This window comes from Bipolaris maydis, assembly GCF_028858645.1.
Source record: "Bipolaris maydis strain C4 unplaced genomic scaffold PSV08scaffold_7, whole genome shotgun sequence".
Lineage (NCBI taxonomy): Eukaryota > Fungi > Ascomycota > Dothideomycetes > Pleosporales > Pleosporaceae > Bipolaris > Bipolaris maydis.
The window spans coordinates 1,651,468-1,667,199 of record NW_027093863.1 but is presented as its reverse complement, the minus strand read 5'-3'; the positions used below and the strand labels follow the sequence as shown (position 1 = coordinate 1,667,199).

The following is a 15,732-nucleotide window of genomic DNA, read 5'->3' as shown; positions in this document are numbered from 1 at the left end:
CTCTATTTGGATTAGTGGCTGGCGAATCCCGGCCCGCGCTTCGAGAAAAAGTTGGGAAAGTCGCGACTTTTTGCGAACACAAACTTCAGGCCCGCAACACTACATATCCATACCCGCCATGGCTGGAATCAAGCGCAAATCCGCAGGAGGTAATGCGCCTGACGTAAAGGACAAGAGCAAGAAAGTCAAAGTTGACAAGTCGACGTCAAAGTCCAAATCGAAGCACGAGGTCAAGCCAGTCAAGAAGGCGAAGGAGGAGAGCTCCAGCGAACTCGACGAGTCAGACACCAGCGAACAGGACAATGGATTCTACGACTTTTCTGCTGCCGACGGCGAGGATGTGGAGATGAGCGATGCGGAAAGCAGCGAAGAAGCTGAAAAGACCAATGGCAACACACAGAAGCCTAAGAACGAAAGCGATGGCTCCAAAAAGCCCAAGGGCGATGGTGTGGAATCGAAACTGGCAGGATTGAACGGTCAGGCTCCATTCTTTTCTCCAATTGACACCTCTGGTTAACAGTAATTCTAGTAAGCAACTCGCGGGAAGCGCATGCGAAACAGAAAGCCCTCGCCAAAGAACGCAAGGCCGCGAAGCCCAACGCAGACATCATTGAGCGCTCCAAGAAACTTTGGGAGAAGCTTAGGCTCAAGTCGCATGTTGACAAGGATGAGAGGAAGGAACTCGTCAAGGAACTGTTTGACATCATCACTGGCCGGGTCAAAGACTTCGTCTTCAAGCACGACTCTGTGCGTGTCATCCAGACTGCTATCAAATACTCAACCATGGAGCAAAGAAGAATGATTGCCCGCGAACTGAAGGGAGAGTTCAAGGTTCTGGCCGAGGGCAAATACTCCAAGTTTTTGATCGCCAAATTGGTAGAGAAGGGGTGAGTCAATCAGCCATGTTCTAGGCAATAGTCGTGCTAACATCTCAATTTCAAAGCGACCCCGAGATTCGCGACCTTATCATCACCGAGTTCTACAGTCATGTCAAGCGCATGATCAACCATCCCGAAGCCGCATGGATAGTTGACGATATCTATCGAGCTGTCGCTACCCCCGAGCAGAAGAACCGCCTACTTCGAGAGTGGTATGGACCCGAGTTTTCCATCAAGGGTCTCGGAGCTCAAGGCACAGACAGCGCAGAGCTCTCGGCCATCATAAAAGAGTCGCCCGAGAAGAAGAAGCCAATCATGGACTACTTGGAGAACCAAATCAACTCGCTCATCCAAAAGAAGCTGACTGGATTTACCATGCTGCACGACGCTATGCTTCAGTACTTCCTAGTCTGCGAACCCGGCACCGAGCAAGCAAATGATTTCCTAGAGCACCTCAAGCCTGATCCGACATTGAAGGAAGGCGAGGAGGCTGATAACGTGGATTTGTTAAAAAACCTTGCGTTCACAAAATCAGGCTCAAGACTGATGTCACTCTGCTTCGCGTACGGCACTGCAAAGGATCGCAAGCTGTTCTTGCGACCATACAAGGACACTGTTGAGATAATGGCTTACGATCAGCATGCTCACCACGTTCTCCTTGCCGCATTGGCTGTCACAGATGACACCAAACTTTCTGCGAAATCAGTCTTCAGCGAACTCCTCCCAAACAACGATTCCCTTCCCGAAAAGGTGCTCAATCTTGTGAACGATGCCCGCGCACGTACAGTTCTGTTATACCCATTCGCAGCTGATGCCAAGTGGCTGTTGGATGATAACACTCGGGAGCGTTTGGCTGAGATATATGCCATTCGTCAGACAACATCCAAGAAGGACCCGAATGTCCGTCTGCAAGAGATTGCAAAGAATATTGAACCGCAGCTGCTGACAGCAGTTACTGCACGAGCCGCCGACTTTGCCTCGTTTGCATTTGGCTTGCAATTCATGGGCGAGATCCTTGTTGGAGCACCTGAGGTTGAGCCAGCTAAGCGCAAGGAGGCCTTGACAGAAGTCGCACGCCTTTCACAGTCGATACTGGACTCTTCTCTGCCTGCTTCAGCTGGTGACAACAAGGCCACAAGTCATGGCAAAAACATGCTCAAGATGCTTGTACAGGGCGGCAAATTCGACACAGTCGCGAAGAAGGTTGTTCCCGTTGACCCCGCTCTTGGTTTTGCAGATTTGCTTTGGCCTCAGATCAAGGACAAGATTGTTGACTGGGCTACTGGCCAAGGGTCGTTTGTTGTTGTGTCGATGACGGAAGCTGAAGGCTTCGCAAAGAAGGACGAGGTGTTGAAAGCATTAAAGAAGGAGAAGAAGGCATTAGAGGCTGCTGCCAACCCTCCGGGCAGCAAAAATGGGGAGCCGAAGGGTAAAAAGCAGAAAAAGGGCGATAAGTCGGAACCTGCGTCGCGGGGGAATGCGGGCACAAGAATCTTGCTTGAAAAGTTGTAGAGCGGCCGACTGGTAGAATATGTTTGTCTAAACACAGGCCATGATACCCATCTGAGACTTCTTCTGTCCATCTTTTGGGTCTAAAATCAAACAAGTTTTTTTTTTTGATTTACCTCAAATCACGCTGTGGTAATGCACATGTAAGATACTCTAGAAGATAGGCCGCAATCATCCTAATCGGGTAATGCATCCGTGCCCATATGCAGACACGTTGAGCCGAGAGGCATTTGCCTATTTATTTATCAAAAACCTTTCACTCACTCTTTTGTACCGACGCAGTTTGATTATTTCTTCGGTAATTGCCTCAAATCTTCACCGCAATCGAAATCTAGTTGTCATACCAGAAAGTATCACGTAATTGTACCGCGTCTGGCCTCACGGACCCCTCAGGTGAGCTAGTGAGGCAGGAATAATCCCTGAACCGCAATACTACCAATACCGCCGAGATGTCACCAAAGTTTATTATCGACGAGTCATCTCTTCCGTCTGTCTTTCAATCCCAATGGCAATCCAACCCTGATCCAACAGCGCTTCCCTTTCCACGTGACAATCCACCTTTTCCCCTCACCGCAATCGACTGGCACCAGCTCTCCCTTACGGACGCAGAATTTACACCTCACTCATGGTCCAACCTGCACGAACTCATCTCTGCAAATCAGCTTGAGGAGCTCAAACGCTGGCCCAGTTCCCTTAAAGCATATCTTGCATGGACGGCGCACGCCAAAGCAAAATACGGTACCATAACGGCGTACCTACTCGACCAACGCCTACACTGGCAGCCCATTGAAGATGACACGGGCGCGCTGCGCTTCAATGTCGCCGATCCCGTCCCTTTTGCTGACACAGCAGATTTCAAAATCCTCCGAAACGACTGGACGTACGCATTTGAAGATGGCATCACGCATATTGTCGTCTGGCTCAAGCAGCGGCTCCCTGTTGACGAAGAGGGCGCGCTGAGTACCGAGGGCAAGGAGATGGTGGATGCGTTTGTAAACAGAGAGTTTAGAGCCAAGACTGGTGAGGAGGTCAAAGGCGATAAGGTGATTTGGTTTAAGAATACGACGAATTTGCAGAGTGTGAGGAGTTTGGAGCATGTGCATGTTTTGGTGAGGGGCGTGGAGGCGAATGTGTTGGAGGGGTGGATGAGGTGAGGATGGGAAGGATAGGAGGTGTGTTGAAGGGGGATTGGTGTGGTGTCCGCGCATTTTGCATTGCGATGTAGAGTTGGTTCTTGTAGGCTTAGAATCTTTTGCCTTAGTTTGAGGATGCCAAATATCATTCCATCCCTCTCAGACGACGGTATGCTATTGCTGTTTCTGTTTAAGTAACACTTCAATCCTTCTATCAAGTGTTGGTCTCCAAGAGATTTCATCAGCGGTGCTTTTGTTTTATTGGCGTCCTGTCACTTTTCAAGGTCCTCTTACGTGGCCATCAAAAGAGTGCGTTTTGTTTCGACTTCCAAAACGCACAGTATGGGATGTTCACTTAGTATACATCATAGGTAACTAGTAAAGCATTAAACCCGAAATACTATACAATGCCACCAGTACTTTCCTTAATCATAACACCCTGCTTAACACCACAGTCAGCAGGATGGTTTAAAATAGTAACTAGAACATTACTTCGAGAACAATTGCTTACCTATGCTCCATCCTATCACATATACTAATTTTAATGTACGCTTAAGCGTACCAGGATGCATAGTGTAATGGAACACTGTCTCTCCCAAGCTACGACATTATCCCAAGTGTTATCAATTATATCAGCCCAGAATACATATAATACTACCAAAATAATACAGTTAGCACCAATACCTTCTATTCTAGAATTCTATTAGCCTAGGAAACCCCAGGGTCCATTTTCTTCTTAGTAACTAATTTTCTCAAGAGGTGCTAGTACTTTAAATTTACTATAGATAACGAGATTATAGGAAAAATACACGGAGTATATGTCTTAGATAGAGTTGATTGCGGGACCCACGAGAACTCTACCAAGAATAGATGCAATTACAAGTATGTTTTACTCCCAAAGGGTATACTCATTTCTTATATCGCCTCGATTTCAAGCCGCGGAAACTGTTACACGACCAAGCTAACTATCGGACTTTAAGGAACACATAAGATTGTAATTCCATAGGCTAACAACATATATACGTGTAAGAATTGTTCATAAGATGGGTATCAGGCGTATAAAATATATTAGGGTGCTAGGGTTACAGTAGGAATCCTCATATAGCCTCAGTAAAGTCTACGTATACCTGCCTTCCGAGGCAGCAGTGGATAAGCCCGCGACAAACGCTCTATGGCTTGGCGCCTTGGCTGCCTTTCCCTTCTTCAGGTTGCCAACATTAATTCCCTCTCACTCAATGTCGTTATTGTTTCCATCTGCCAGTAATCACTTTGTTCTCCAAATAATATGTTCTATTTGACCGCTCCACTCTACTATCAAAGTGCAATGATCGTTTTAGTCTATCTCATTTCGGCACCTACATGCCCGTTACAAGTCAAAACTCACGACAAACCAAATCGCATGTCCCTTGGCAACTGAACAATCGAAAAAGGGGATGAGTAATTCTTGGAGCAATTTTCTAGGATTTTGCTTAGCCTAAACACAGCTGAGCCGGTATCCAAGTCCGTCTCGGACACTTGGCGTTGATGCTAACTACCATTGATAAAGGGAACTTTCGATGCTCCACACAAACATCCGCCATTCAAGTGGAACAAAGATGAGGATACGACACGGTAAATTTGTTCAGGGATCCCTGTCAACATCAGTGTCATGCCCTCTGGACCTTGGACACTCAAAATGATATTTTGCGCTACACAAGTGCGGACGATTGCAGTAGAATACTCCTGAGATTTAATGCGACCGAGAGTGCTGGCGTGATAAGATCAAGTGAAGCGCGTGAACATTAAATGATCCTGTCAGTCAAGTATATTATGTTCTCTCACATTTCGGAGTGAGCTTCACTCAAGTAAACTGCTCCAGAGCCGCTCTTCAATAGCGATTATGGCACCAGTCCTTCCTCAGATCTTGCACCGGATTATCTCATCCGGGTGACCGCCTCCGCCAGGCCTTCGAATTTTACAGTCATATAATAATCCCTACCCATTGATATCCAAGACATGCTACTAGACTACTCATCTATCGGCACAGTAGTAGAAGGCGTGAGTACACCCCCTACAATTGTTTCCTATTAATTAGAAAAAGGTTTCCTAGCTGCAAGACGGGTAAGATAAGCTTTATGCCTAACTACATACCATTAGGTACAATAAGCGCCTAGTACATTTGGCTATTTCGCACGAAACTAGACTAAGAGTAAGTACAACACCCACTTATATAATCATAGTAAATCTTCAGCCTGGTACAGTTATCAGTGAGGTTTAAATTTTACTAGTCATCATTTCTAATAGGAATTTTCTGCTGCAATATGCCTGGCACAAACTTTAAATTCTACCACCAGTTGAAACACTGAGAAGTGGCCCTAGTATGGCGTGATATTGTGAGAATTGATGCTATGAAAAGGTATTACATTATTCTTTACATATGCAGAACAAGTGTAAAATGTTTTCTGAAGATCGCGTTTTGCTAACATCAAACACTATCAACGCTGCATTTGGATATAGCAGTCTCTGCTCAATTCCTTAGGCAAGCTAACATGCACTTTTAATTCTTCTTTTCCTCCTATACCTTCTAGGAATTGCTGCAAGCTCCCCTTTCGATGACAGAACCCCTGATACCTCCGTTTCTAGCGGACCTCATCCTGAGACTCAAGGCAAGGTTATCGCCTTAACTGAATCTACGCACCAGTTAATAATGCTATAGCTTACATCAACGCTAGCCACTTCAAGCTTGTTCCTCTCGAGATTAAATCATCTTTTTTGAAGATCCGCCATGGTAGTTTTCCTACGAGAAATCTCTTATATAGCTAATCTAAAGATAAAGAATCTGCTATTGACCAGTCATCGGTTGAAGAACGGTTTCCGGAACGCTGTGGTATGATGCCTTGACAGAGAAATAGATGTATCTATGTACTAACAAATGACTAGGTCACGCAGGTCCACTTTATGCCTGGCACATCATGGAACAAGAGAACGATCCAGACAATGGTGTTCAATGGAGTCTCTTTTATCGTGAGTGCCTAGTTTGCAGACGTAAAAGTTTTGTTCAAGAAAGAACCTACATTCCCTGGCGGTAAGCAATAGCAATCTGTAAATCGACAGGCACTAATCACTAGAAGCACCGAATTTATTAATGCTGAAATTTACTAGCCTGAGAAACACTTGGTGACAAATACTCTTCACTGGGCCTGGGGTGATATTAGATTCCTGACCTCTGGCTCTAGATTACATTTTCGCCATGGAGATATCTTCAGATTCGTATGGAACGATTCATAAAGAGAAACATTGTTACGTGTCTTGGGCATTGAGCTAAGGGAAACCGTCGGGGTCCTATTGGATATTACGAGGAACCTTCTTTCTAAATGGTGGTTAAAAGCAGACGACTGCAATTTTGAGAGAATAGAGGCGGTTTAGATATTGTTCTGCTAGCGGCGCGGTAGAGGTGGCGATGAAGGTGATAGTGCTGGTAGAGTTAGTAGTCGTGCGAAAACGTTATTTGAGATAGCTGATTTCCATGATACAACTATTCTCCAGACACTGATTTATATACAAAGACTTCTTATCGCTCCTTAGGCTACATTTAAATGATTTATATTAGCTTGTATCTACTTTCTAAAGTGGCTAGTTATTGGGCCTTTTCATCTTCCAAATTAGTGCAGTAGTCTATAAAGGAAAAACGAAAGGAGATCTTCTTTTTGTAATTATTATGTTAAAGGAAATCTGTTCAATGCTAAATGAGCCATTAAGAGCTAGGATGTTACTGTATAGTGGTAGAGGGATGAGATTGAATTCTTGACTTTGCTGACTCCTCTACCTTTATGACTTTAACCCTAACCTAATAACACAACAGCCTATTAACCCGCCAACCTATTAACCCGCCAACCTATTAACCCGCCAAACTATCAACCATCAAACCAGGCCCACATGTTGTTGATGTTAGAGCAGTCGGGCAGGTAGCAGGATCCAGATGGGTCATTGAGACCGGGAGCCTCCCAACACTGATAGTTGTTGGATGTAGCGATACAGAATTGTCGAAGGGCTCGCTGGCTACCAGGTCGATGCTGCACAACGTTGCAATCCTGGTAGACCACGAGATCGGTGTTGTAATCGACAGATGACCACTGCCAAGTTGACGAACTGGTCGACGTGAACCTGAATCCAGTCGATGATCTGGCCCAAGGAGTGCCGTCCTTAGATGCACAGTAGTTCTTCTGCGCTACCGCGGGAATGGCGAGGCCAATGGTGGCGAGAAGGAGAGTGTTCAGCTGGACCATCTGAGAAGGATTAGAAAAGAGCAAAGTGAGATCCCTAGAAAAGTGACTGTACTTTTGACTGATTTTGAGCTTTTGGAGCAAATTCAACCGAAAGAAAAGGATATTCTGGATCTGATAGAGAAGTAGAGGAAAGAGCGTCGATAGTGAGAAGGTATGACCACAAAGTGAATGATGATGTTAATAGCAGAGCAATGATGCCTTTATATATTTTCACGACCGTGGTACATTTGCTTACGGCCTTGGTAGAAACTACGAATATCTTATGACGCTGCCATACTTACCCTGTTTGGGTATGGCGCCTTATCTGGGACCCTGTACCCAGCTTACCTGCCGCAGTCTCGGGATAGACACACTTGTACCATACTGTTTTAATATACCGTCCGTTTTTGGTGGCCGTCCCAGCCGTGACATAATCTAGGGCTTACTTAAGAACCTAGCAAAATCCAGTAAAAAGATATCTGTAGAAATGGCCGATATAGAGCCTAGTTGGTAAGCTAATAGCACCTTACGTGAGCTGATACCAAGGCCGAGTCTAAGATAGTGCTATAGTCTTATCACGTGATAGAACAATTACTTACGTAAATATCTTGCATTGATTAAGAGGATAGAGAAAGTTCCTAAGTCAAAAATTCTACCCATTAAGCCCATACTGAATCTCATGGTAGAGACTGAATTGGTTTTAAGTATTTCTTTCGGAAAGTAATGGGGTTTCTATTCTATTAACATGATCTCTGAATGAGAAGACTCTGCTTATGCTTACTCACGCCTACCTAGGTAATCCCAAGAATCCAAGCCTCGCTACTTCTTACGTAAATTACATGGAGAAAGAATTATTACGTTATGAGAAATTTGATGATCTACAAAACAATGCATCATCCTTGCCTCCCAGTAGTCATCATTGCAACTCTCTTCCGTGACTTTCTTGGACTTTGGAAGCGGGAATATTACGCCGAAATATTAGACATGCTTCACACGGCACACAGTCAAAGCTAAGACGAATATAAAATAGTTTTAGTAAAACCGAAGTGAATTGATTTGTAAGACTAAGTCGAACCCTGAGCTGTACTTATATATAAAGGGCATATTTTAAAAGCAGAGATTAAAGCATCCTTAGCTACCGCTCTTCAATCGTTAACACTTTTTCCCTTACTTCAAAGAACTGTGTCCTTCGAACTTTTATCACCAATCTTTTAAAGATGTTCAGCAAGGTCAGAGCAATAAGAAATCACTCAATAGCTTGAATTCAGTAATAACAGTTTTCTGTAGGCTTTACTCACTGTTTCCCTTCTCGCTGGAATAGCGTTTGCAACTCCCACTCCAAGTAGCATCCTCGAGAAGCGTGATGTAAATTGTAGAGGGACTGTTTACTCAGACTCTCAATTGGAGGCCTGCCGCAGAACTCTCTGCTTGTATGACAACAGGCAGGGACCCGGAGGATACCCTCACTTCTTCGCGAACCACGAACTTCTGAACTTTGGGTCATATACGGGAGACCTGTATGAGTATCCATTAGTACGTGGTTCTAGGGCCTACAACGGGGGTAAGTAAAGTTTTGGTCCAAGCCTTGCAATAGTTTAATCACATAGCAAGTGATATACGTTCTATACTTGCTGTATGTTATACCTAGTGGTACTTGCTAACGAGTTTTCTCTAGGTGCTCCAGGACCAGACCGTTGCGTAGCTGCTTACGATGCAGTTACAGGAAATTGTGACCTTCTTGGTGCTATGACGCATACAGGTGCTCCTGCGAATAATCGCAACCGTTTTTTTCTTTGTTGATAGCTGCTAAGACGAACTATGTGCAGTAGTGTATCGGATCGAATACTTAGCAGATTCTATATAGTTTATATTTGGAACACATTGTTATTCTTAAGATGATAGGCTCACGTGGGGAGTGGGTGATTTTAATAAGATTCTGTTTTAATAGCTGTTAGGCCCGAATAGTATATACAACGAGCATAGACGGAGTTTCGTGCAGATACAGAATGTGTCAGAGAGGGCTCCTAACGTAGCCTAGCACACAGCTACACGTGCCTACCACTGTGCCAAAAAGGCAGGCACAAGACAACATAGCTCCTTTGTTGTCTGCGTAGCTGATACTTAAGCTTAGATATCTGCGTCCGCGCAGATCCTTTCGGAGTGTACGGCTCCGCACCGTGACAGAATGCTATTCAATACCTAAGTGTCAACTGTCATCAGTGGCGGCAACATATTTGAGCGCTTCATCGCAGTGAAAACTATGTACCTTGCAGATTAATAAAACTATCTATAGATGTGCCTTTCAAAAGTTCTGTCTACTAAGAATAATCTACCTGAAGTACGGCCGCCTTACCCGAAGCTTATCTCTTCCCTCTATATACTTATTACCACCTTGTAGCTTAATTATCTTTTAGATATAAATAAGAATTCGCTTAATTTAAGCTTAAATCTTAAGTTACGAGAGATCTCTCTAGTAATTCTACTAGACTCTAACTGCCTTAGCTCTTAACTATAGAGCTCCTTTCTTTATAGTCTCTCTCTTTATATAAAACTAGTACAGCTTAATATAGTTATAGTCTAGCGAGTTACTATACTAGAGTAGTCTCTTAACGTTGTATAGATTGTAGATTATACTCTAATAGTAGTAGGCGTAGGTAGGTGCCTTATCCTCTATTAATATAGTCTAAGGTCTATCTTAGAGACACTCTTTAGCGAAAGGAATTAGCTTTAGAATTAGAACGTAGGTCTAATATCTCTATTAGTCTATCCTACTTCTAGACGTGCGTACTAGCTTACTTATCTTCTCTATCTATCTCTATTAAGGTTTCTTACTACGCTTATTGCGCAGCCTTATTCTTCTTATAGACGTTAATAGCTCCTATTTCTCTCTTTATAGAGGCTTAAGCTTAGCATTTAGCTAATTAATCTAATAAGTAGTATCCTCTCTCTCTACCTTTATCTCTAGCTAGTAGATATAGTATAAACCTTTCTTATTATATAAGAAGTAGCCCTAGAATATAAACTTAGAGTATCCCTTCTACTTCTTATAGATATAGCTCCTTACTACTCTCTTATCTACCTTTCTCTAAATCTTATAGCCCCTACGTTAGTAGTTAATTACTATAGACGTCTCGTTTATTTAGATTATATTTTTCTAATCCTCTAACGTCTAGTCTTTATAGTTAATTACCTACTTAAGATAAGTACTCTTTATCTCTTATATTAACTTAGGCTTCCTTATTAGCTTAGTCTTCTTATATCCTACTTCTCTTAATACCCTCTAGATAGTAGAGGCAGAGATTTTAACTCCTTAGAGACTAAGCGCACTAGCAAGGTTAGCGTAGGTTTTCTTTTATCTATATCTATCGCGTCGTACTTATTAAAATATCTGCTCCTTTACCTTCTCTATCTACTTAGCAGGTCTACTAGAGCGAGGGGTATCCTAGACGTAATATAGGAGGATCTTAAAAGGGAGAACGTTTAGCTTAAAGCTAGCAGCGATAGCTCTACTATAGATACGATTAACTATACGAGGATAGACGCTAGTTAGCTCTAAGATCTATAACGTTAACTTACTAATAGGAGGTAACTTTAACGTTACAATTAAGGCACAGGTGTAAGAATTAGTATTAGGAGCTATAGTAGATAGATAACTACGACTAATCAACAGCTCAGCTTAAAGGTGGGAGTTGTGCTAAGAAGAGTTACGCCGAAGCGCCGAAATTAGCGTCAGACAGAACTTTTGAAAGGCACCTCTGTAAAAAGCTAGGCAATTTTAGTAAGAAAACTCCTGGGTTGTTGTCTTTAAATGCTGACGAAGATTGCTTGGCCAGTTTTGAGTTTATTAGCTTGGGACTGTTAGGTAATACGCTAATTCAAGCGTACGTAAGATTTTAGTGATGTGTTCACCAGTTAGAATACAGCACGGGCCTACGTAGGACAAGCTTTGGCAATAGTCATGTTGCGACAGCACTGATTGCACGCTAGCTGGGGTTTTAGCGCAGCGTAGTAGTCAGCATGCGTTACCTACAGCCTTGCTGCCTTGTATATAAAAGTTGTTAGTTCCACCAATCTAACTGCCATCGTAAGAGCAGTAGATAGAGCATTACCACAGGCATCTCATCACATTCAGAACCCCTAAGGTAAAATCCAAGAATCCCTTTAACCTTTTTCTATGCTTAAGCTAAGACTACCTGCAGAGCACGTTGCCTAGACCGTTGAGCACATCGTACAAGAAGTAGACTCCCTAATGCGAGGAAATCGTAGCCGTAGAGGTGATGGCCGTGGAGGAATTGTCCGAAATGTACCGCGCCCCTCACCGACCATCCTACAAGTTACGGATGCTTCTATACCGGCCGCTTTAGCTGCGAATTCCCTTGTTGCGCCTGCTATTTCCTCATTTGCTGCTGCTGATCCAGAGGCTGGCGAGGCTGCTTTATGGGATATCTGGAATCAAGTGGTTGGATACGCATCGAAGACGCCAGTCCATCAGCTTGATAGAGTGGTAGAAGTCATCGCAGCCGTGGCTGACCTAAAAGAGCCCGCTGAGTTTAAAATCTGGGGCGAGAAAGTTACGTGGAAGCAACTTCCGTTGCTGGGGCCGGTTATTCGAGAGTCGTGGGATAATGGTATTCAGCCCTACTTTGCTAGCTTTTTTTTAGCTTCAACACATGCAACAAAAATTAGATGGCTAACTTTATCTAGAGCAACATGCAGAATTGTTCAATATGAATGCATTCGCCGCTCGCCTTACAGCTGCTGATCTGGTGGATCTTTCCATATACGCAATCTGGACGCTGCGTTCAGTGTTAGAGAACTCAGCATCAAGCGAGATTTACAGTAAAAGTGGAGACGAGGGGTGCAAAGCAGCTGCCGCATGGTTCATCTATGCGGGTGAAAATATGTACGCGTTTTGTAAGGAGGGGAAAACATACAATGGTCGCGCTGCAGAACAGGGCAGCGATGTTGTTGGCGAAGAATGGAATGGTTACAACGAAGGGAGATGGAGGCTTTGGGTAGAGCGGCTAGAGGAGGTGCAGAAGGTTGTGGTAGACGAAGATACGAAAAAGGTTTTACAACAAGCGATCGAGGTGATTCAAGATGTTAGTAGCAGGTAGATTTCTTCAACAGTCCCTAAGCGACAGTCTCTAATAAGCATGATCTAAATGATAATATTATTAAACCAATTTACGGTAGGCATGAGAAAAAAGGGGACCCTCAAGCTCTTGCCCTCGACGACGCACTCGTTGCGACTACATACCTAACTTGTAGGTAGGGGTCTCAACGCTTACCCGCCTTAACTTACTTACTCCAAGTGCATATAGAATTATAGTGCATGTTGTGGAATGTTTCTGAAGCCTTCTTCATAAGGATGCAGTAGCACGCATCCCTGACTGAGGGAGCATTTCAGTGTTGGGAGACCTGAGCGCACTCAAATGGATCGGTGCGCTGATGCAAGGCAAATCATGCGCCACAGCCTTCAGTAGCTTATCTTGTACTCTGCATCGCGCTCCTATTTCACCATAGTGATGGCCGTATAACCTCATCTTGCTTCTCCAGAACACAAAAGGCGCCATCCTGTAACCAGGCCGCGATACAAAGTCTCCAACTTATTATGAAACCAACGACTCCTTCGATCTCGATACATGCGAGTGGCCGCGGTCATTGATCTTCTTGTCTCGCGACTTCAACGTACAGCATCGGAATCACACCACAATCCAATAGAACGCTGCTAACAGCAGGCTGTCAATGCAGCGAGAGAGCAAAATGCTTTATTCACTTATCCACCAGCTACATGTGCCGTTCAGCCTAGGAAGTTGTAATGAAAATGCGACGGCAGTACGTCAGGGCAGTCTACTGCCGTAGCAGGGACGATCGGACTTATTCGATTGCTTATCCCCATCTTCTCATTCCTTTCATTGTTGACCAACAAGCGAGCAAGTCGCATATTCAATACACCATTTCTGAACTGCCAATCTCGACTATGGGAGTGAGCTAACAATGGCTCATATCAACATAATCAGGGAAGCGTCTTGTCATCCTACCGACTCGGTCCTAGTGTTATCAGTTAGATACATTTTTGATAAACTGATCTTGCAGGAGCATGCTCTTAGCAGCGCGCTACTGAAAATTTAAGGTACACACAAGATAAAAGGCTTTTATATTAATGCTGTATACGCTATATTAATAGCTTTGCACCAATGGCTTCAGTAACACCTGAATATAGCTGCCACGAGCATACATGTCGTGAATCTGCCATATCTTCCGAGTGTACCGGAACTTGAGCTGCACTTTGACCGCTACACGCAGTTAATTCACCGCTCAGCTTAGTATAAGATAATAAGATGGTCAACATCATTATCAGCAATAGCTTCCTCATAATTTACCCAAAAATTACTTATATCCGAAGAAACAGTCGTTTTCATAGTATACTAGCTTCGCATACAAGTTTTTAACTATCTTCGGCCGACAACCCTCTCCCTACTCCCTATATATTTCACAGCTGCCTTCTCCAACTATCTCAACCCCCGGAATCTTCAATACTAACAAAAGGCTGCTACTTCTTAGCAGATTCATCGGAAAATTGATTTTAGTCTAAAGCCATGCTCAGAATATAGTCCCGCCGCAATGATGCCGTCGGCACCACTCGCTTCGGTTCCAGTGCTCTCCACTAGCCTGGGCACCCTTAAAGGGCATTCATTAGAAAAGCTAAATTACCAAGAAAAATATTCGCTAATAAACGCATAGGGAACCTCTAAAAGGAGACATCTCGCACGATAACTTATGGGCAGGTTCTCAACAATTCCAATCCTTCGCTTATGCTACCAACGAAAGGAATCGAATGGCTTCTTTTCCTGGACAGGAAGCGACAATTAGGTGAATGAAAGAAAGACTCGAAGCTCTGAAAAACTATCAAGACGTCTCAATGCAGTTCGTCTGGGCCATTGCTCAATTCGCTGAGGCTGTCAATGCTTTCCCAATTGACAGCAGTGAAATACGAAAGTCCTTATACTGTCTCTTCGAATTTTCTCCGAGCACAAAAGTAACTGCACCATTGATCATTGTTGATGGTGGATGTAACAAGTTAGGTTTTCGAGTCTATAGTGTAATATCTGACTTGTTATTAAATTCCAAGAATTTAGACTGACTATCGAGCAGACCTAGCTGGAAAAATCGCCATCACTGCCCGTGAAACTTGCAATTATGGAATCAAATTAGCACTTGCTGGCTCTGTAGGCGACTCCGGAACTATCTTGTACAATATCAATGATGAGGGCCCTATGAAGGAAACGCTTCTTCCCCCCTCCCACCCACCCACACTCACACGATTTCATGGTCCTTACATCCCCACGCTCAATATTATCAAGAGTGTTTTTGAACCTATTGTTGCAGCTCTCAGGTGCAGGGAGAATGTCATTGCCAGTTTTGATATGTTGACAGGTAAGTGCTGACTTGAATTGGAAATGATCTAGTCAATTGGCAGATTGATCCGTAGATGTGGTGAAGGACAAGACCAGCACGACATTGCGGAGCACAGTCCAGCACATTGCGGAACAATTTTTCAATGCCCTTAATTTATTCAAACTCTTGTCCTATTATCGACTTGCGAACAAAATAATATTTTGTTGAGATTTTATAGACATTCGCAATGTTAGCACATATAATGTCTTTGCGACCGAAACAACAAGCTCATTCTCGGTGCTCATACCGATTTTGTTATTGCTGGTTCGGGTATCAACGACGACGGCAGTGGCCTCGCTGCTCTCTTTGAAGTCGCAAGAGCACTTTCAAGATTTACAATCAACAATGCTGTAATCTTTGCGTTCTGGACTGCCGAAGAACTATACCAGCATCCGGGTTTGTCGAAATTTCTCCAAATACTTTCCGTAGCAGAGAAAGCGACGATTCGTGCTTATTTGAACTTTGATATGGTATGTTGACTGCCCTAAACAGGACCAAAATCGCATC

At 43.8% G+C, this 15,732-nt stretch overlaps 6 protein-coding genes across 6 annotated transcripts; 5 read left to right on the top strand and 1 right to left on the bottom strand.

Annotated features, from left to right (window-relative positions):
* The first annotated feature begins 80 nt into the window (after window positions 1-80).
* PSV08DRAFT_362554 (armadillo-type protein) lies at window positions 81-2,441 on the top strand. Its single transcript, XM_014226853.2, has 3 exons — window positions 81-476; window positions 530-887; window positions 944-2,441. The coding sequence occupies exons 1-3, from the start codon at window positions 119-121 to the stop codon at window positions 2,388-2,390; spliced, it is 2,163 nt and encodes a 720-aa protein (XP_014082328.2). The 5' UTR covers window positions 81-118; the 3' UTR covers window positions 2,391-2,441.
* Window positions 2,442-2,821: 380 nt separating this feature from the next.
* On the top strand, window positions 2,822-3,735 carry PSV08DRAFT_402157 (uncharacterized protein). The gene has a single exon (XM_014226854.2). The coding sequence runs from the start codon at window positions 2,837-2,839 to the stop codon at window positions 3,539-3,541; it is 705 nt and encodes a 234-aa protein (XP_014082329.2). The 5' UTR covers window positions 2,822-2,836; the 3' UTR covers window positions 3,542-3,735.
* Window positions 3,736-7,413: 3,678 nt separating this feature from the next.
* On the bottom strand, window positions 7,414-7,785 carry PSV08DRAFT_247729 (uncharacterized protein; the record flags this gene model as incomplete). The annotated part of the gene is made up of 1 exon (XM_014226855.1): window positions 7,414-7,785. One exon carries the CDS (start codon window positions 7,783-7,785, stop codon window positions 7,414-7,416), a length of 372 nt encoding a protein of 123 aa, XP_014082330.1.
* A 1,196-nt stretch (window positions 7,786-8,981) lies between these two features.
* PSV08DRAFT_247728 (Ribonuclease/ribotoxin) lies at window positions 8,982-9,564 on the top strand (the record flags this gene model as incomplete). Its single annotated transcript, XM_066092358.1, has 3 exons — window positions 8,982-8,993; window positions 9,052-9,325; window positions 9,440-9,564. The coding sequence occupies 3 exons, from the start codon at window positions 8,982-8,984 to the stop codon at window positions 9,562-9,564; spliced, it is 411 nt and encodes a 136-aa protein (XP_065949164.1).
* A 2,278-nt stretch (window positions 9,565-11,842) lies between these two features.
* PSV08DRAFT_223966 (uncharacterized protein) lies at window positions 11,843-12,950 on the top strand. Its single transcript, XM_014226857.2, has 3 exons — window positions 11,843-11,906; window positions 11,964-12,392; window positions 12,469-12,950. Exons 2-3 carry the CDS (start codon window positions 12,014-12,016, stop codon window positions 12,879-12,881), a joined length of 792 nt encoding a protein of 263 aa, XP_014082332.1. The 5' UTR covers window positions 11,843-11,906; window positions 11,964-12,013; the 3' UTR covers window positions 12,882-12,950.
* A 1,739-nt stretch (window positions 12,951-14,689) lies between these two features.
* Window positions 14,690-15,704, top strand: PSV08DRAFT_247726 (uncharacterized protein; the record flags this gene model as incomplete). The annotated part of the gene is made up of 4 exons (XM_066092357.1): window positions 14,690-14,840; window positions 14,923-15,204; window positions 15,404-15,414; window positions 15,453-15,704. 4 exons carry the CDS (start codon window positions 14,690-14,692, stop codon window positions 15,702-15,704), a joined length of 696 nt encoding a protein of 231 aa, XP_065949163.1.
* Window positions 15,705-15,732: the final 28 nt, after the last annotated feature.